Source organism: Lissotriton vulgaris, chromosome 2_1 (assembly GCF_964263255.1).
Source record: "Lissotriton vulgaris chromosome 2_1, aLisVul1.2, whole genome shotgun sequence".
Taxonomy (NCBI): Eukaryota; Metazoa; Chordata; class Amphibia; order Caudata; family Salamandridae; genus Lissotriton; species Lissotriton vulgaris.
The window spans coordinates 2,011,172,621-2,011,194,798 of NC_141687.1; the positions used below are offsets into that span (position 1 = coordinate 2,011,172,621).

General features: G+C 42.8%; 1 protein-coding gene across 1 annotated transcript in view; it reads right to left on the bottom strand.

The window, feature by feature from the left end:
* The window catches only part of TM6SF1 (transmembrane 6 superfamily member 1), a 556,895-nt gene that overhangs the window by 386,817 nt on the left and 147,900 nt on the right, over positions 1-22,178 (bottom strand). Inside the window, exon 3 of the mRNA XM_086958234.1 lies at positions 2,981-3,078. Coding sequence (XP_086814360.1) covers positions 2,981-3,078 — 98 coding nt within the window. The remainder of the gene's footprint in view (positions 1-2,980; positions 3,079-22,178) is intronic.

A 22,178-nucleotide genomic window follows, 5' to 3' on the forward strand; every position in this document is an offset into this window, starting at 1 on the left:
ATTTGGGTACTTGTTAGATGTATACCTGTTTCGGTATTTGAGTTATTGGTCTAAAGTTCAAATCATGCAACTTGCTTCCAGTAGTAGTAATTCAATGGGGAGGGCACAGAAGTGAAAACGTTGCAGGCCACCAAGTTTGGGTTTCTACGCCGAAAGTGATTTTACACAAGATCACTAAAAGGCTTTTACGAATGAAATATTTACAGCTGCAAATAGTGAGCTAACAGAATGTATTTATATTTAACATTCAAAAGAGTTTAACGGCAATAGGATACAGGCATCTTTTATAGCAATTAGTTACAAAAAGTACCAGGTGTTCTGCGCAAGGTCAAAAGGGTCGTAATTATTGTAAAATTAGGTAAGTCTGTACTCTTGATGCACATTTGAAAGTCAAACCTACGACCTTTATGTATGGTTTGGCCCGAAAACGAATATTGCATGTAGTAAGTGAGTGCATGCAATTGCTGAATTTCATTCACGCTTGCTTAATCTTTCAATAAAGGCCAAATCAGTTAAAACCTTGAATCTTGGCCTAAGTATTTCAGTACCTTTTGTTTGATCTCATGTGTATTTTTCTTCTTAAAAGGCAGCCATTCAAGATTTGTAATGCCTTGACCTAAAGTAAAGAATTTGTAAGTTTGCAGATACAAATAATTCCCTAATCTGAAAAATTAAAGGGATCCCTAATATAGGATTATGGGTGAAACATACCTGACGATTTTATTCCCATATTCCAACCTGGAATAGGTATTGGGAGGGTATGATGCAGCCCTTGAATGATCTTTATTTTAGGGTTAAAATAATATTGGGATAATTACTCTTTTCTAGTATGTTCCCTTTTTCTGGTTCGTTTCCATCTACTTCTGTCTTTCCAGCAATTGCTTTCGGCTGCTTGAAATGTGAAACACAAATACATTAGGCCCAACCTGCAATCATACAGTGCTATGTAAGGTGCAATTATTAAATTACGATGGCATATCATCAATATATGAAGAAAACTATGCATCATGTGAACCATATGTAAATGTAAATGTGGCATATTTGTATAGCGCGAACAGTGACCCAGAGGCATCCCGGCGCTTGTACTCCTACCACAAGGGAACCCCTCCTGGCTTTTCCTTGTGGGGTGTCCACTCCTGGGCATCCCATGGTGAAACCAGGCATCCCTTGTGTATCAGGGGGCCTTTGTGGAGACTAAGCAAGCTATTGCCCAGAGTTGCAGCGTGGGACCCATGCTTAGAATCAGCACTGAGGCGAGAATATCGGGTCAGAGGAATTTAAGCCCGAAACCCGCCAAGGCAGGAATCGAACCCTGGTCCCTGGCCAGCGTTCTGCATCAAGGTCTGCCGCTCTAAGCATTGAGCCACACTTCTCCACATGATCCATATGACATGCTTTGAGTAAACATACCGTGAAGAAAAATGTAACTGCACAATAACCATTTACATTAATTTATCACTCCAACAACTGGATCATTGAATTAATGAAAGTGTCAAACATTGAGTGAAAAACTCACATATTGCCATATACGTGCAATCCTTTTGACATGATTAGGGGATCAGCGTAACATAACAAATGAAATGGTGTAGTTCGTGTAATTTGCAGTTCTGAGTTGCAGGCACCGTTCACTGTCAGTCATAATTAAATCAATTGTTTTTTCTAGTGCTGTATGCATGTGCATTACTTCGACTGAAATTATCCTTATCCATAATGCCAATTGCCTTCCACTTTGCAGAGTGTGTGTCCAGAGTGTTTGGCCAGACTAGCCCAGCATTAAAGGTATCAAGGCTTTCAGACACCTGGTTTTAGTTTCAGACATGTAGGGGACATACTGGTGACTGAAGAAAAAGGCAGCTCTTTCTAACACATTTCTTGCAAACCCACTTGACACCTTGTGTTGTTGAGGCATTGGCGAGTGCCGAGTAGATTTAGTTGGGCATGCCAATCCTAGGATTATGATCTTTGTAAGAGGGCATTGTGGTCTTATGGGTGATATCGGAGATTGGCAAAGATTCATATTAAATTCTATGTCAGGACCGGAGGCTTTGGATTTTGCTTATCTTTCTTTACTTTATTTTTAAAGCAGTAATTTTTAAAACAGATACCCAAACCACAGTCCCCAAACAACCTCAGGAAATTGTTGATCAAAAGAAACAAAGAAGGGACAACGTATATCCCTAAATCCAAGGACCAATCACAATGCTGGTTCCACCGTATAGTCTCTCTTCCGTACCTTGCCCATCCTCTTTTTTTGCTGCTCGCAGTCATGAGATGAGTAATTTTCTGGTTTCCCTTCAAGTTTTGTCTGAATTTATGTGATGTTTTCATGCCAGTTCGAAGCTCATTCAGCTCGGTGAGCGACGGCCTCAAAGGAGTTTGCGCTGGGGGCCAGATTGGAGGACATAATGAATGAAGCAGATTGGTCCTCGGATTCAACCTTTAAAAGGTTTTATTTCAAGTAATTGGTCCTTGGACTTAGGGACATGTTGTCCCTTCTTTGTTTCTTTTGCTCACAAATTTCCCAAAGTTGTTTGGGAAATGTGGTTTGGTTATCTGTTTTAAAAATGGCTGCTATCATAATAAAGTAAAGAAAGATTAGCATAATAATCGCCTCCGAGTCCTTATTAGAATTAAAACTTTCTGTTACGATAGCTAGGAAATGTTTCATTCTCTATGAACGATGGGGGTGGGAGATAGATAAAAAGTGAAAATTGCAGCTGATTTCTTTTTAACTTACTGTAACCGTTACATAAAAATATGAATGTGAATCTAAAGATTGATGAAATTGAAATACCATCTTTAACTGGTTAAACAGGCAAAGGTGCGCAATATCAACATTATCAAGACACATTCTTTGGAATTGTGCCTAACACCTTACAGGGTACGTTTAATAATAAGTTTAAATCATTATGGTATCTGATACGCAGTCCATCATAAGCACTCATAATTTCACACAGCAGCTTTAAGGCGCATTAGTTACCTCTTTTAAGTAAATGGTCATGAATCCATCAATAATTCCATCCTGTTCAAGGCCTATTATTAGGTCCACAATACTAGTGAATGAAAATACTGCATAAACTGGTAGAAAGAAAAAAACACATAAATAAATCATAAGTAGAAATATAACAGTACTGCAGTAATACACAGAATTTGACAGTTTTGAAAGGTAATCGCAGTCGAAAAGCAAGGCAACAACAACAACAAAAACTCTGATGCCCTGCTGCCGCTTGCAGTTAAGTGCACTATTTACAGACATCTAAAGTGGCATAAACTTGCTGAGAGATTGAAGTTTAACTTCTCTAATCTGTTACATAAATTATGCATTGTATTGTAATTACATTTATATAGCGCTTACCACCCCTGATGAGGTGTCAAAGTGCTTTTTTGGCCAGTAGCATGCTACTCCGGAACGCATAAAGGATTAGTGGTGAATTAGTATATGGAAATATGAAATTAATTTGAGTCGTGGCCATGTTAGTCTGTTATTCTGATTGAGAAGGATAGTGGAGGGATAGAAGAGGAAAAGGTTTGCATTTATATAACACTTGCTACCCCTGCTAAAGCGCTTTACAGCAAGTAGACACTAATCCAGAATCCAAACAGGATTCGTGGGAATTACTATAGGGAAATGTGAATTTGAGTGGTGGACATGTCAGTCTTTTATTTGGATTGAAAAGGAACAGTAGAGAGATAGAAGAGGGAAGGGTCTTGAATTTTCTTTTTTTGTTTTTTTTAATGGCATTCATAGCAGTAGGAGGGGGTATGGGATGAGTACAGGGGAAGTGGAGTGGGAAGAGTCAGAAGGAAGGGTTTAGCAAGGCTTGTTTGGGAGATCTGAATAGTAAAAGAGATATGCGAAGATGTAAGGAGGGGTAGAGCAGAGAAGAGTCTAGAAGGTGTTATTTTTGGGATTGTATTAGTAGAATGGGGTTTGGGTTGAGTGAGCGAGTGGAGGTAGAGGATATATTGAGAGATGTGTAGGGTGAGATAAAGGGCAGTTCACTGTAATGATTGTGCACATATTTCGCCCAATTGATAATAGTTTTATATATAGACATATTTTCCTTGATTCTATATTTATAAATAGAATTGTCTGCACGGCTTTGTACTTTAGGATGTCTTCCATGTTCATCATGATTTCATGTATACGTAATGGTTCTTTGTGTTTTGGTTTGCCATTGACAATGTCCGCCTCGGCTGAAACACGTTGTTTTTGCACTAAATAAATTACTCGTGGACAGAAGTGGTGTGCCGCTTCATTTAATTTAGGATTGGATTCTGGTCTGGCGCTAAATTGGACAATAAACTCAAAGCTGCAGATTGGTCCAACGCATCCACATTTGCTCGACATTAAAGCAAACCTATCGAGCACATGTCTGATGTTGTCCTTCACGAATAGCAACATGCATAATGTAGCCTCCGGTCTTGTAATGAAATTTCGATTCTCCTATTAACCTGATCAGAGAATCTGGATTTCATTAAAGACACGGAGGCTAACATTATCCCTCCCGTCCCTCCCTTAAACAGTCTATTCTTTGCATAGTATTGATTGTGATTTTATCATTCTGATTGCTATTTATTCTACTATGCCAGTCGGTCAAGTCAGTCAAGCCACTTTACTCGATTAATTAAAATCATAAAAGTACAATACAAGACACAAAACAACAATATAATATTTTAGATATGAATGGGCGACATAAAAAAGTATATACAATTTCAACACAGAATATATTAATAATTTAGGCTAAAAAGAATATATCAGATAAAATCATTACAGTACGATAAGTATCAGGGGAATTCATATTTCAATCATAACAGGAAATCTTTTTTTCCTAAGGCGGACAGCAGTAACGAAAAAACTAGCAATATTAAAAATATGCCAGATAGTGTCTAACAACTGTAGGTACATTAAAGCTGATCTAACCTGAAGAAAGCCTTTTCCCCTCAGGAGAGGTATTAAAAACCTCTTCCTAATATCACTATAAAAAAATCACAAAACATCATAAAGTGCATAGTATCCTGAGGTGAAAAATTATCGCAGTTACACAGGGCTATATCTTCAGGTTTACACCAACCGGAGAAGTTACCCAAGGAATAGTGAATCAAATTAAATCGAAACCTGGTCAAAAGCCAGCAATGGAAGGGCTTAGTCACAATACTCAAATAGGGCTCTATTGACGGCGAGGAAGTTATTAAACAATGAGTTCTAACCAACGTTTTCTTTATTTCCTGATCCTCCCATTCCAGCATCAGTAAATTCAAGAACTGCGATTTCACCCATTTTACATTAGTTTTCTTGATCCCTTCTGGGGCATTATAAATATCAAGATGCCCTAATCTAATAAACATGCCCTTGACATACGTCAACCACTGGATACTGCTGGCTTTATCTAAAAGAACACAGTCCCTTAAAATCTGATGATTCAATGTTAGCTCTGGGTTAAGCCAGGTTTTCATTCAACAGACCAAGGGAGCCAATCGCATCAAATCAGTCACATACCCCATCCCTAATTCTTGATGGATAGAAAAAGTTGGGGTTGATTGGGGACAGACAAGAGACAGCGAAAAAATGTATTTTCGGCCATCTGAACCCCTTCCATTTGTTTGTATACCCAAATGGCAGCACCATATATAGCGATAGTCAAACATTTCGACCTATAGATGGAAAGAATTGCCTCACAAGGCCTGGCTCCAAGTCGACGCGCAAAGCTCAGTAGCACTGGCGACGATCTCACCTCTGCATTCTTTATAGCTTTAAGCTGGGGGACCCAAGAGCATCTGTCATCAAATAAAAACCCCAGGTATGAAAAAGCAGTCACTTTGGTCACCTAAGCCCCATTGCATAAAAAGGCTTCAACTTTATTCTTTCATTGACCCATTATCAAGACATGTGATTTAGAGATGTTAACTACCAAATCCAGGGATTTCATAAAAATCCCAAAGGCGTCCAGGAGTCTCTGAAGGCCAATGGGGGTTCGGGATAATAAAACTGCATCATCCGCGTATAGGAGGACCTGAATGGTCCTATTTCCTACACGCGGAATGTCCAGGCTGGCCGTATCCAGGATTTTGTCTAGGGACCTAATATAGAGCGTAAAAAGTAAAGGGGCCAATATACAACCTTGGTGAACGCCTCTACCGGATTTAAAGTGTTGTGTGCATTTGCCGTCCTGACTATGCCTTGTTGTTATATTTGATATTATTTCATTCTTTTCACTCCCTTTTCCATTACTTTCAGATAATTCGTCTTAATGGACTCCTCCATTTCAGACCCTTTGGGATTCTTCACTCAAGAACCACTTCAGTGATTTTCGTTATGGATTTTTTCTCATGATCTTCTTTATCAAAAACTTGGGAATATTTTTTGGAACTTTGCTTATTCTTCAGCATTTAAAAGAGGCATTCTGTTTGTTGCACATACCTTTCGTAGCCTATGTTCATTCCATTTTAGAATTGTTTTATTTATGATGTAGCGCGACTGCTTGTGATTGCATTAAAAGGATAATGCATAATGTTAGCCTCCGTGTCTTTAATGAAATCCAGATTCTCTGGTCATGTTAGAGAATCGCAATTCTCATGGATATTTGTGGCTTCTGCAGCCACTGTGGGCACCGAAACTGAAAGGCAGGTGTACGGCATTGTGGCAGTCGTTTGTGACTTTATATATACACATAACCTACTGGCGGTCGCCAGTAGGTAGTTATAGTTAGGACCTAGTTACCATAGGAAAATCGCAACATTCTAATCCCAATAACTTTGGAGCCGATTGACGAATCTTTGCAAAATTTTCAAAACTGGTGGGTCGCTCAGATCTGCCCCTACCTTAAAAGCTTTGGGGTGATTCGGCAAGCGGAGGCAGAGAACAAAGAGGAGTCCAAAAACGTGGTTTTTCCATGTTAATTTACATAAGAAATTTTAGATACGGCAACAGCCCGAACTGCTGAACAGAATTACACCCATTTTGGCAAAAAGGTAGCCCTTACTTCAGAAAGAACTCCTTTAGTTAAATGGTGTAAATCCATTCAGTAGTTTTTGAGAAATTTGAAAAAGTAAAGATATCGATATCTGGGCGGAGCCTAACCATACATGTCATTGTGAGATCTGAATGGCTGTCAGAACTTCATCCTGGAATTGCTGGCAGCCATTTTGGGACCAATATGCATGATAGTACCCCATTGGAATGCATTGTAGTAAATCAAAGATTTTGAGGGTTACCAAAATGAGAACTATAAAGGGTGATAACAGACTTTAGTTATGATGGAGCAGGAGAATTACAAAAATGTTTGTGTACCCCTTGTGAAATACGTTCCCATAACCATAACATGTATTAATCATGTGAAGTGCTATAACTAACCAACAAAAAGAAAAGCACACACGGAAAAAGTACACATGGGAAACTAACTTTCTTATTTTTGCAACTTTAAAGTATTAATCATGTAAAGATGTCATATTAATATAGTGCAATAACGCTTTTAGTTAAATAGAGCTATGCATTTATGCTTATTATGAGTGTTTTCGTGGCAAAACTAGCACATTTGGTAAGTAAACAATGCATTTGTGTTGCTTTCCGCTAGATAACCTTCACAGGGTAAACTTAGAATAGTGGGAGGTAAACAGAAGGGCTTTAATTCTAAATTCTAACGTCTATTGTGTTTGTTTTTATATTAGTTCCCATTGAGGCCTGTGCGGCCTAGCCAGAAAATGGCTGATTTGCGAGACTTCGAGAAAGTAAGGCTCTACGCATGCGCAACTGTGCTCGAGAGATGTATGAACGGCCTGTGCCTGGGATACTGGTGTCAAGGTCAGCATGGCCTGGAAAAGCTGACTGATGCCAAAGAGATGCTTGAGTTTGTGAGCCTGGGAAAATTGAGTGAAGTAACTACATGATGTATAAACAATAAAAGGACAGGATGAGGAGTATCAAAATAGACCATTTTGACAACATGAGAAACGTGGAAATGACAGTGCAGAATTTGGACAATAAGGAGATGAGGTGATCTTCACCGCCACTCTAATGGACCAATGAGGAATAAGTATGGACCCTAAAGTTTCACATTTTTGTTAGATAGTGAAAAAGGGTATAAAAGAGCCAGTACAAATGAGAGAAAAAAGCTGTTCCTGAAATTATTTTTCGCACCACAACATGCTTTCGGACTGAATGATTTTTGGGTGTAAAAGACTTTGACATTTTTCCTGACTTTAACTTTTGATGGGGTATAAACTTGAATGTGGAGTCATGATGGGAGGTAGACATCGAGGAAGATAGAGAGTCAGTTTTTTCTTTCAACAAACCGGGTAATATGTTATTCAAATTTATAATTTCTAAAATTTGTTTTACTAATAAATGTCAAATTTATTGAATTCATTTTTCTTCTTGATTAAATCTATAGAAATGGTCTAATAAGAAAGTTTATGAATTAAATGTTAAATTTAATAAATAAAGTCATGACAGAATAGTGGAAATAATAAGATAAGTAAAGATAAATGAGAAATAGTAAATTAGGCTGGTATTGATTTCCATCAATTAACTTCTACTAGCTGGTCCATCGCCCAAAACAGTGGGGGGCCTTGATGTTATTTCTTATGAATATAAAGGCAATGGAGGCGTCCATATATGCATATGTACATAATGAATAGAACTTAACATTTTAGATTAATAGGCTACTCCGCAGTCCAACAGCTCACCTTCTAGTCTCACTGATCTTGGGAGCGATGTGATTTGTGTGAATGAGTGACTCACGGTGCTATCGGCCCCATCGCCGAATAAAGTGTGATAGCTCCTAAATATTTTGTGATGGTTTGGAGGGTTGTTTGAGAGCAGCACTGGATCAGTTACATTAGAATTCATTTGTTGATGTACCATACTAATTTCAGGAATTGTGGTGTGTTCTAAGGTGATTTTATCCTGTGAAAAACCTTCTGCTGGGATATCATGTTTGAGAGAAAACTATTTTCGCTTGCTTGTCCCATAGAGTTTTGGAAGGTGCTCCAGAAGCTAAAATGAAAGCATATTTTCTGTAAATTCACATTATCTTTCTCAGTCCTGTGAGAATGAAGTCTGACATTCTCAGTAAAACATGTACATCCAGCAAGGGCAGAGAATGTCAGTTTTTATTTATTTTATTTTATTTTTTTATTTGCATAGTTAATTAAAACCAATTGCAGTACAAAATCCAAATATAAAAAATTAAATCTGCATCCATGATAAGAACAGCGTATCGTAATCACAATTTCTCAGTTCATTTAAAAATCTCAAAGATGCATCCTAAAAAATTTGCCTTTAAAATAGGTACAATTTTGTTTTATAATGTGGTCTAAAAACATTTTAAATTAAAGTTATGTCATTTTCTTTTCCAGTTCCTTCATACTGCCTGTTAAATTGGCCTTGGCAATAGATACAGTTTTGTTTTATAGTGTTATCTTAAAAACATTTAGAATTCAATTTTTGGCATTTTCTTTTCAACTGCCTTCATAAATTTCACAAAACTGCAGTTCAACTGTGGGTCCTGAGATGCAAAGCAGGCGATAACCGCCTTCCTTCTTGAGCGTATCCCTCGTTGGTTGAAGTGATGTTTCAGCAGATGTTTTCGTTCATCCAACTATTTGTCACAGGAACATATCAAGTGCAGCATATCCTCTTGCAATAGGCCACATAACCGGCAGAGGGAGCATGCTTTGTCTTTTAGCCAGTGTGGGAAGTGTCAAATGCAGGGTAGCAGGCCCATCCTATACTTTAAAAAACACATTTTAGTGGTTTTAGCATAGCCCAACCCAAAGTAACTCTGTGCTGCTTGTGCAGAGTAAGAGTTCAGGGTCATCTAGCCATGTGTTCTTTTTGAGAGGGCTGCCTGATCTTCAACCCACGATAGATGTTTGATTGTTTTCTTGACCATATTTTTGAGCGTTGTATGATTTGTTGAGGTATCCCAAAGCTATTTTAAGCCCGTATTTGCCAGGCTGCTTTTAAGATACTTGGCAGCTGGTGAGGAAGGGTGTTGCTCTAGCTCCGTTCATAGATACTCATTTAGGGTTCCTTGTTTGAATTTCCTTACTTTGTCCCAGACAGTAATGTAGGCCCCCTGTCTTGCCAGGAGCTGTTGTTGAACACCGAACTCTAACCTCATTTGTGCTGGGGAGGTTCATTTAGGCAGACTAAAAATAAATCTGTATGCAGCTGTAATTGTATTGTCGAGGGTCTTTGCGTCTCGGCCTCTTAGTACCTCACTCTCATAGGTGATTGTTGACAGGAGTTTAGCACAAATTACTTGTACTAGAGGTAAAAGGGAGGGCCCAGAGAGTTTGCTGTTTAATGTTTTTAAAGAGATTGACAGAGCAAGCCCTTTACCTCTGATGCTCGTTTTCTGTGCAGTAAACTGTCCGCTGTTGTGAATCTTTACTCCTAGATATTTGTACACTGACGCATCATCAATTCGTTTGTTGTTCCAATACCAAGACGTCAATTTTTTCTTGTTCTTACTGATAGTCATTGACTGTGTTTTCTCCAAGTTTATAGTCAGCTCATTTGCTTCAGAATAACCATGTGTTGTATTCACGAGGTGTTGTAGCCCTACCTTAGTGTGACTTATTAGGACTATGTCGTCTGCGTAGACACGGTAATTGGAGCCCTCCCAGCTTGGGGGCATGAGAGTTGCAGCTGTTTAGGATTTGTACAAGATCTCCTAAAAACAGATTGAATAGTGTGGGAGCCAAGACGCATCCCTGTTTGAGGCCTTTATTGGTTGGTATGCGCCTTGACTGGAGTAATCCATCCCCCACCTTTATCTGAACCCAGGTCTCTGTATGAAGGTTAATCAGCAGGTCTAGCAGGGGCCTCGGTATCCCCCAACCATTCAGTTTGGACCATAAAATGTTCCGATGTATATGGTCAAAGGAAGCCTTGTAGTCTATAAAACAGAAATGGATGGGCATTTTGCTTGATTCGGCCTTGTCTATTAACATACCCATAGCTAGGATATTGGTTGTTGTCCCAACTGATTTGGCGAAGCCTGTCTGGTTGACCGGAATTAAGGATTTCTCTGCAGCCCATGCCTGTAATTCATCCAAGAGTATACCTGAGAAATACTTTGCCTCATTATCAATTAGGGCCACCAATCGGTAATTTTGTGGGAGAGCCTTGTCCCCAGCCTTAAAAATTGGAGAGATGATAGAGCCCTTCCAGGAGCCTGGCAGGCTGTTGAAATATCTGATTTCCAAAAAACGGGGTTCAAGTGCAGCTGCCCAACCATTTGCATCTTGTTTGTAAAGAATGGGAGGGATTCCATTTGGTCCGGGGGCTCCCTCTCTTCTTCCTTTCATGATTTGGCGCTTGATGATGCTTTGTAAACTTATCAGTTCGTGAATTAAAACTGGATTCTGACCATCTTCGGTGCTTGTGCACTTTTGGAGTGGCTGTGCTTTATATTCTATGAAATGAACCTTCTCACAATCGGGTTTTAACCCCAGGTTGTTGCTCGTAACCTGATTGAAGTGATTTCCGAGATAGCTCACCCATGCTTCTTCTGTGATATTGGATGAAACTCCGTCATGCAAGGGTCTTAAGAAGGTGTTTATGGTTTTCCAGAATTTTGCCCCATCGCTCCGCTTGATGTCAGAGTGTAGTCTTGCCCATATATTATCCTCAACAGATCTATTAGCTTCCCATTTTAGTTTTTTCAGCGTTGCTTTCAGTTTCCGTAAGTGATCGTGCTTCCCTATGTCCATGGGGTTCTGCTGAAGTTCTCTCCTAGCATGATTAATTGATTTTTTTGTGGCCCTAATTTTCTCTTTGTATTCTCGCGTAAACTGTTCCATGCTGCCGGGGCCCAGTTTGACATATGTCTTTGGTCTTGTAGCGTAGATGGACATAGTTTTTGTGAATTGTTCCCATTTCGTGATTTCACTAGATCCAGTACGGGCCCAGAAGTGCTGTTTTGCCCTTTCTATTATGGTTTCATCAGTTGCTGCCGAGTATTTGATTTTTTTTAGATTAATAGTATAGACAGACTCTTTTGGTACTGGTAGTAGCTCAAATTTGGGCTTCGCAATCTTCAGGTTGATTTCTTGGGGACAGTGATCAGTGTCTGGTTTTTCACCTATCTGAAATGAGGTCATGTATTAAAAAAAGGTAATGAGATAAAAGTGTAATCCAGTATAGAACTGGTTCTAGTCGAGTGAAATGTTGTAGGCCGGGGGGCTATCTCCGGCAAACCTTCCATTTGGTGCTCTGATGTTGAAATGTTCCAGATCTTCTAATATCGGTTTTCCTAGTTTTGTTTGTTTGGATACATGTGGCTTCCCTTGTGATGGAATATCCCAAGTTGAGTTTTGAATTAGGATCTCATCATCTGATGTGGCTCCCATGAGGTTGAGATTAAATTCCCCGGTGAGCATGAGGTTTGTTGTTTGTCTTTCCCTTATGCACTCTTCCAGGAAGTTACATAATTATTTGGCTGCCTTTGTTTTCTTTTTAGGATGGACATAGGCATTGATCAAGGTAAAGTCAGTTTCAATATTTCCTGGTTTTAATTGCGACAAAGGAAAGTTTACTGCCAATGACGCTAAAGAAGATGGTCCAACTTCTTTGAACGTGAGGGCGCTTGTGACCGAGACGTAAGTTACTAAGCCGCCTTGGAGGTGCCCATATTTGGCTGTCCTTTTCGCACCAATGAAGAAACGCAGATATCCCTGCAGATGTGGGGGGTTTGCTAGCCATGTCTCTTGTAGTCTCAGATATTTTAGTGGCTAGATCGTTGATATTCGACGAGCATATACGTACTAGATTGTGACTGCTCTCTCTTTTGTTTGGGCTGGTTTGTCATTTGTTGTTATTTATTGTTCTAGCAAACCATCTTAGATCTGATAATCCAGTTGATGATGACTTATCTCCAATCCATCGAGTAATACTGGAATGTTGGTCACTACTTGTTCCACATATCCTCACCGATCCTCTGAGAACCGAAATTCTGGGATTTTTTGCAGTGTCCTGATCCTCCGCCGTTCCCACCGTAATTAGTATTTCCGGGTATCTTGGCTTTATGTATGGGGTTATTGTTATCCCCCAATTTTGAAATATCGCCTCCTCAGCTTGTATTTTCTGTGAGATTACTATACTTGCACAAGTTGCTTTCGTTTTTTCTCTGCCTGTACAATCCTCGTCTATGAATTTGATTGAGACCAGATCAGAAGTTTTCACTTCTTCCAGAGAGGGGATATGTGATAACAACCGTAGGATGTTGCCTCTGTTAAGTGTATCATGTCTTCCTTTGTTCGTCTGTAAACCTGGTCCCTTTATAAATTTGGCTTAATGATATAGACTCAACTCCTGGTGTTGCTAATGTTTTTGCCTGATTGGCGTTAAATTCCTTTGTGTCACTTATTATTTGACCGCGTATATGTTGTTTTGGTGCAGACAGTTTAGCCAGTTGGTGGTTCTCTCCGAGCCAAGGGGGGGTGGCACGTGGATTCTGCGTTTTTTTGCGGGTGCTGATATTTCTTCTCTCAGATTAGCCCATGTGTATACGGATGGAATTACTTCAGTGATGATAGCCAGCTGGCTACCAGTAGTTGCTTTGCACTTTTGTAAAATTTTAGACTCCAGGTTCTTCCCAGACCTTTTACCTGGAATGTGTTCTTGTTTGATTGTTTGAGTGGGATTAGAACAAGTCATCGTGTTACTCTTCAGTGGTCGATTCTGATCGGGTTCAGGAGATGCTTTACTGTCCCTGAGTGGTTGGGGGCATATAATTGAGCTGTCTTGTAACGGGGCTTCTAGATCTTCACGCGTAATATTTCCAAGTATATTCAATTTCTCGGTTGTTTGCCCCTTACTGTTGATGGTTTGGATTGATGCTGTTACCTCTGCAGGGGTCCCTGCTGTGCTAGTGCCTCCCTAGGGTTGAAGTATGCTTTGTTCTACAACAGGGGTTCTCCCAAAGAGATTTATAAATCCTATGCGGTTAGAGTTTGTTTTTTGTTTTCTGCCTTTACGATCTTTTGCTCGTCTTTGTTAAGCGTTAATTTTTTTGTCTGTGTTGACTTCTGCCAAGGCTTCCCGGGGTAGGGCACCTAACGTTCCAGTTTCACTGGCTCTGTTCTTTTAGGTGTATGGGATAGGATGTTTTTTATTTCGGAGTATTCTTGTTTATTAGTTTTCAGTGTTTCTGTGTTCATTGAGACTTTTGTTTCTTTTCCAAAAAGGCCATCAGAAGGTTGAATCTGTAGACACTGTGGAGGCCTTTTAAGTTGTATGCACAGATTGCTCAGTATTGCTGGAAGTGAAGACAGTTTATTAATGATTGGGCCGCATCCACATCCACCTCTGTCGCTTCTTTTTACGTCTTGCAATTGATCAAGCTTGTTTTGAAGTGTGTTTAATGCGCTCAGTTTCCCATCGATGGCAACCACAAATACAGCCAATGTGTCTAATAGCGTTAATTAAGTGTCCATCTTGTCTGATTGGTAATGAAGGGCCTCTACCAGGAGTTGTATGGTTTTTAACAGACTGGGCCAAGCACTTTAGTCCTTTATAAGTTTTGGGATTTCTTCTTGGCTTCCTGGAGTTGTTGTAACGTTTTGAACTTCCTTAGGCGCGCCCAGCCCCTCCGCTTGTTGTTCCTGAATACCTTCAGTTGTCTTGATCAGTGTATTTGCAGTCAGCCCGCTTCTGCTCTTATCTTGGGAGTGTGCAGCAAGGAGATCTTCCCACTCTTCCTTTCCCAGGTATGAGGATATTTCTATCACCTCTGAAGAAGGAGTTGTTGGCCTGTCTGCTTTGTCTATCTTTCTTCCAAACCTCGACGTTGTATTATAGTCAATCCCATGTGCGTTATGTGATGTGGCTAGAGCTGCCAAAGAGAGTTCTTTTTCTTCCCGATGCTCCTTTGCAGTCACGTCCTTATTTTTGGTATCTCTGAAGTGCTTTGTTGCCGCTTGACTTCTTTGTTCGCAGATCATCAATGTGTCGGTTGCGATGCGCGTACGGATTGTGTTTCCCTCACAAAGTGGACTGCTGATCCTAGTGGTATCGTAGATATCTGTGTGACTGTCTTCTAGTTTGTCTGCTGACAGCTCTATTGCATCCTTGGGCCTGTGTACTTGAAATAGGTTGGTTTCTATTACAACATTTCTTCCAACTTTTTTCCCATTGGTTCTAGTATCCTGGGCCATCCAGATTTTGTTATGCTGAGGGGTTGATGTTACTTGCGGTAAGCTTCTAGCTGTCGGGCTAGGGCTTTCCTTGATGTTGTTGTTACTCTGTACGCCAATGAGCTGTAACAGCTGTAATGGTTCGAGAGGTGACTGAAGACCCGGCAATTCTTTAGTGTTTGAAAGGAAAGTGCCCCCCGCGTTTTTTAAGAAACTGAACTCTGTGTAAATTTTAGGCTGGAACAAGGTTTGGCAGTTTTTTGTTTTGTTGTTCTTTTCTGTTTTCAATGTTTGCTCGCTTCTTGAGCTATTTGTATCTGATGTCTGTTGTTAAGTCAATTAGGGAGCAGTCACTCTGTATTGCTGGCCTGGTTTTAGATGAAATGGAATGAAATGAAATTGGATTTATAAAGCGCAAGGAAAAGAGAAAACAAGAAGTTATACAGCCTTGGGAAAAAGGAAGGTTTTAAGGGATTTTCTGAATTTAAGATAAGAGGGTTCCATCCGGATTTCCGTGGGGAGAGCGTTCCAGTGTCTTGCCGCGTTCAAAGAGATGGTGGTTCATCCCTGGTCCCGTCAAGCATCTTGGAGGTTAGTTTGCGTTTTTTTAAGCCTCCTTTACTCATTGGACCTCCTCGGACCTGCCCTGACCTCATGCTGCACCAGACCTTAGGCCGGCAAGGTTTGAAGGACCAGCGGTTAGAAGGCCGCCTCGATGTTCCACAAATTGCTCACACAAGTTGTTGTGCTCCTTTGCCCTAGCCGTTTTGCTATGGCTGCCGCTACTGCTCCCCAAGAAGACCACAGCAACCCCTGTATCCAATGTTATCACAGAGAGCTAGGAGAGGTGAGGTAGACTACGGTCTGAAATCCTGGAGGCTACTCCGACGTGCTACACAGCCGCGTATGGCTGCATGTGGCTCTGTTTTTGCTTGGGAGGAAATTTTTATCGGCTCAGGCTCTGGCTCTGGCTGTGTTTGAGCAGTGTTTTTGGTGGCTCCTGCTCCGGCCCAGGGTGAATAGACTGGCGGCTCTGGCCGCGCTAGAAAGTCACACAAGAAGCCGTCTCGCAGCTACACCGGGCGCAAAATCAGATGCCCAGCGGCTCGGCTGCTAAAATACAAACAGCGGCCTCGGCCGCACCAAAAAGGCAACCAGCAGTTCCAGCTGCGCAAGAAGCACCCAGCGGCCCCCGGCCGCATCAGCAACTGCCTACCTGCCTGGCAGCACCGACCGTGGAGAAAGTGCCCAGCTCCGACCGTGCCGATAGAAGTTTCCGGCAGGATCGAGGATCGAGTGTCTCCTCTGTGCGGCTGCGCAGAACAGCGATGTCAGCAGTTTGTATTAACCATCGGAAATCATGTTGCACTCGGGGACCGTTGTTCTTCTTGAAATGTCAATTTAAATGTGAAAAGCATGTATAGCGGTGACCCCAGGTCATATAAAAATGAAGGCTGAACGTTAACCAGACCAGAAACAATACTTGTCGGCGATATAAAAACGTTGTCGGTTGATTCCTTTGTGTTCCACTGCACCTTCCCAGAGTGTTCTATAAACAACTAGAGCATTAACAGTCTTACTTATGACAAAATATGGCACACCTGAAGCCATCTTGATTGGAATAAACTGGTAAATCTTAAAACATTTAATTTAAAAAAGGAACAAAATTAGGGTGTTCATTTTGTCATAGAAATTATGGTTAGTGCTGTAGAAAGAAAAATTAGGTTGCTCCTCCACGCTCCTGCTTTCCAACACGCTGGTATCGTTTTGATCTCCTGCCCTGCATCTCTGCAGCTCTCTGCTCGCCTAGCGCTGCACGCATCTATTTATTTAATTACAGCGCTGCACTGTCGCTTAATTTATTTATTTAATTCGTAGTGCGACCTCGCTGTGTCAGTAACTGTGATTGCCGCTAAACTGATGCTGATTTGTGCGCTTTAGGCTCTTTCTCATAACACGCTGTGCTTTTACTGACCCTGGCTGTGCTCGCCTTTGACCCTCCATTTTGTGTTGCTGTTTTCCCCTGGTCCGCCCCTCCTCCCGCCACCGCCTCCCAGCTGCTGCCCCTCCCACGCTCCGCCCCCTCCACCATCCATTTATGACCAATGACCTAACGTGCAGCGTCCACGCGCAGCGTTCGCGCCCCAGCCGCGCCGAAGGTGCGCCAAAGGTAAGCCCGTCTATGCCCGTCCGCGCCTGGACCGCACCCAGCGCCAGAGCCCCTGGTCCTCACAATGCCCAGCCCTCCCGCATTACTTACGACGCCTCCACCCTCCTAGCCCTTAACCTCGGCCGTTCCCCCAACTGCGTCGAAGCCGCTCCTGGACACACCCATGGACCCTTCTCATGCAACTCCTGCAAGTTCGACGGCACCAAAACCAACTCCTCATCCACCGACACCAAGCAGAGACCCGACACTAACCACCTAAAATGCATCCTGCTCAACACCCGCTCAGTCCACAGACACGCCATCGAACTTTGGAATCTACTAGACACCATCTCTCCCGACGTCACCTTCCTGACAGAAACATGGACGAACGCCTCATCAGCCCCTGACATCACCATTGCCATCCCGGAAGGATACAAGATCATCCGTAAGGATCGCATCGACCAAACAGGAGGAGGCATCGCTATCGCCCATAAGAACTCCATCCGCATCTCAACCAGTTCAGACGTCAACCTAGCTAGCGTCGAACACCTTCACTTCCAGATCCACACCGACCCCAAGACCACACTCAGAGGCACCCTCCTTTACAGGCCACCACTGCCCGTGCAAAATTCAGCGACGTTATCACCGACTTCATCACCCCACACGCCCTCCCCTCCGAGGAATACATCCTACTGGGAGACCTCAACTTTCACCTGGAAAAGAGCAACGACAGCAACACCACCTCCCTTCGGGACAACCTCGCGAACCTCGGACTCAAACAACTTGTCTCTACGCCCACCCACATCGCAGGCCACACACTCGACCCCATCTTCACCTCCACCAAACATGTCTCCTTCAGTCACACCACTACCCTCCAGTGGACGGACCACAGCTGCGTACACTTTTTCTACAATAAAACCACCACTCACAACCGACCTCAACCTACTCTACGAAGAAACTGGAACAAAATCACCATCGACCAGATCTCCTCTTCGCTTCTTCAAAACCCACCTACCCACTCCTCAAACCCCGACCAAGCAGCATTTAACCTCACCCAATGGCTATCCAACAGCGCCGACACCCTAGCACCGCCGAAAAAACGTCAAATCAAACTTGGCAGCAAAAACGCCTCCTGGTTCAATGATGATCTTAAGAAATCCAAGAAACTCTGTCGCTCCCTGGAGAAGGCCTGGAAAAAAAACCCAAACACCAGCACCAGGGACGCCTTCAAAAACGCCACTCGCATACACCACCAACTGATCCGGTCTGCCAAGAAAGCCGCATTCAAAGACCGACTAGACAACAACGCCCACAACAGCAAGGAACTATTCAACATCGTCAAAGAATTCACCAACCCCTCAGCCAACTCCAACGACATCACCCCCTCGCAAGCCCTCTGCGATTCCCTAGCCTCATTCTTCCACAACAAAATTGCAGACATCCACAACAGCTTCGACATCCAACCCGGAGACCATCCCACCCAATCTTCTGCCGTACCTGCACCCCCCTCGAACATCCTTAACAACTGGAACCCAATCTCCACCGAGGACACCATCCGCCTGATGAACTCCATCCACTCAGGATCCCCCACAGACCCATGTCCGCACCACATTTTCAACAAAGCAGACTCCATCATAGCACCACACCTCCGAGACGTCATCAACTGCTCCCTCAACTCCGCCACCTTCCCGGAAAACTGGAAACACGCCGAACTCAGCGCCCTTCTGAAAAAACCCACAGCGGATCCCACCGAACTCAAAAACTACCGCCCCATCTCGCTCCTACCATTCCCGGCCAAAGTCATCGAGAAAGCCGTCAACATCCAGCTCGCCGCCTTCCTCGAAAGCAACAAATCCCTCGACTCCTCATAGTCCGGCTTCCGAGCCAAACACAGCACGGAGACCGCTCTCATCGCAGCAACAGACGACATTCGAACTCTACTAGACAACGGAGACACAGTCGCCCTCATCCTCCTCGACCTCTCCGCAGCCTTCGACACAGTCTGCCATAGCACTCTCCTACAGCGCCTCAATAACATCGGGATCCAAGGAAAAGCACTGGAATGGATCACCTCATTCCTCACCGGAAGAACCCAGAGAGTCCGCCTCCCACCATTCCAGTCTGAGGCCACTGAAGTCATCTGCGGCGTACCCCAAGGTTCCTCATTCAGCCCCACCCTCTTCAACGTATACATGAGCCCCCTCGCAACCATCGCTCGCCAACACAACCTCAACATCATCTCCTACGCAGACGACACCCAACTGATCCTATCACTCACCAAAGACCCCAAAACCAACCTACATGAAGGCATGAAAGAAGTAGCAGAGTGGATGAAGCACAGCCGTCTGAAACTGAACTCAGACAAAACAGAAGTCCTTATCTTAGGCACCTCCCCCTCCACTTGGGACGACTCTTGGTGGCCAGAGGCCCTTGGAAAAGCACCCATCCCGACGGACCACGCACGAAACCTGGGCGTCATCCTGGACTCCTCCCTCTCGATGAACAGACAAGTCAACGCAGTCTCATCTTCATGCTTCAACATCCTCCGCATGCTCAAAAAAACATTTCGCTGGATCCCCACCGAAACCAGAAAGACAGTCACCCATGCACTGGTTACAAGTCGCCTGGACTACGGAAACACCCTATACGCCGGTATCACCGCAAAACTCCAGAAAAAACTACAACGCATCCAGAACGCATCAGCCAGACTTATACTTGACATCCCACGCAAAGACCATATCTCTAGCCACCTGAAAAACCTCCACTGGCTCCCCGTCAATAAGAGGATTACTTTCCGACTCCTAACCCACGCCCACAAAGCACTCTACGAACTTGGACCCGAATGCCTCAACACACGACTTTCCTTCTACACCCCCCCTCGCCAGCTTCGATCTTCCAACCAAGCCCTTGCTACCATTCCTCGCATCAATAAAACCACCATGGGAGGTAGATCCTTCTCCTACCTCGCAGCAAAAACCTGGAACTCACTCCCCACCCACCTACGTCTCACACAGAACCACCTAGCATTCAGAAAGCAACTTAAAACCTGGATATTCGACAAGTAACTCCCTTCCCCTCCTCAAGCGCCTTGAGACCCTCTGGGTATGTAGCGCGCTATATAAATTTCTGACTTGACTTGACTTGAAATATGTTCCTGTTATATTTCAACAGTATATACAAAAGGGGATGATGGACGGAGCGTTTGAGCAAATCAAACACTCACCCCCAGTCAACTTATCTGGGTTTAATCCATCACCATTCTTTAGCTCACTCCACCACCCCAGTTCAGACATTACCATATGCAAATCAGTCTGACCCTGTGCCTCATGGGAACAGTCCAGCCCGAACTGCCAAGCCATGTCTTCCCTGGACCGGAAACAAGCATCCTGGGACCGGTATCGGATTCATAATCCTCATCAGCCAGGCTATCTTGAATCCAGTGGCAAAGTGAGCAAGGGACTCACGTCTGAGAATACCCTGCCAACTTAGCGCGAAGAAAGCATACAAAATGGGATGATGGACGTAATCCTCATCAACCAGGCAATCTTGAATCTGACCCTGTGCCTCATGGGAACAGTCCAGGACCTCATTAGTCCTTCCCAAAAGGAAAATCCTTTTTTTACTTTATAGTAACTTCGTGCTCTATTTCCTTTTGGGTAATACAGAGCCCCTCTCTTTTGTTTAAAGAGGATTTGTTTTTGTGCAGAAAGGGGCACCTTCCTGACATAAATGGTCCTACCTGGGCATTTTCCTCTCTCTGTGTGTGCTGCGGAATTTAGCACTCATGGAAAGAGGAAAAAACTGAAGTAAAGATATTTCTCCTTGTTAAGCCGCACCTCGGGAGGCATACCGATGGGACGCTTCCCCAGGTTTATATCACTTTGCAAAATTCCATGGATGTTGCGTGGGAAAACCCGCCACAACGCCCATGGACTTGCGCTGTGTTGCCTTACTCATGATTTATGAGGCCACTCAAAGTCACGCAGGGTGGCTTCGCGTGGTTTCATAAATCTTAATGAGAGCCCTGCGTCACGCATGTACCACTTTACATAGTGCAAAAGGGATGCAGGGCTCTCATAAAAAAGCCCCTTAGGTTATTGCAACTAATTAAACATTAATAGTTATAACGACATTTTTAAAAACACATTTTTATTCTGTTAAGTACTGTTCTTTTCATTTGAGTGGCTAAAGAATGTGACACTTCAAAGTACAGTGCGATAATGCTAATAATCCAAATTAATGTGGGATAGCTGACCGGTAGGAACAGCATGTTTTTCAAAAACAGCTTTTGCTTTGATAGTCTGTATTCTTTTTCCACTAGAGGAAAGTACTGCACGTTCGAAAAATCTGTCATGATTAGATAAATCAATTTTGATTCAAGGAGAGCTATTAAATTCGCGGGCAATCTTAGCCATTTGCATGTCAGTTACAGATTACATATTTGGCCATCAACTATAAATATTAAAACGGTTTAAAAACAAGATTTTCTTAACCAGTCACTACATATCTTAACCGAGGGGGGAATTGATCCCTGGTCCCGGGTCAGAACTCTGCATCAGGGTCTGCCGCTCTAACCATTGAGCCACACTCCTCCACCTAGGAGCAGTCGCAGGCCAAACCTATAAAGGTTGATTAGAAATGTTGGTGGGGAACGTTTCCAATGAGTAGGAACGAGTTGTGGTGTTTGGACCTGTCGTTGCATACTACAAAGGGCAAGGACTTGATTACACTAGGCCAATAATTTCATTATGTATGAAAAGCACTAGAGATTGTTTTATGGGGATGTATGTGATCAATATAGGATGAACTTTTTTTGCAGGTGAGATATGTTTTTCTTTGACACAACAGAAAGCTATAATGTTAGGAACTATGCGTTAGTGAAACA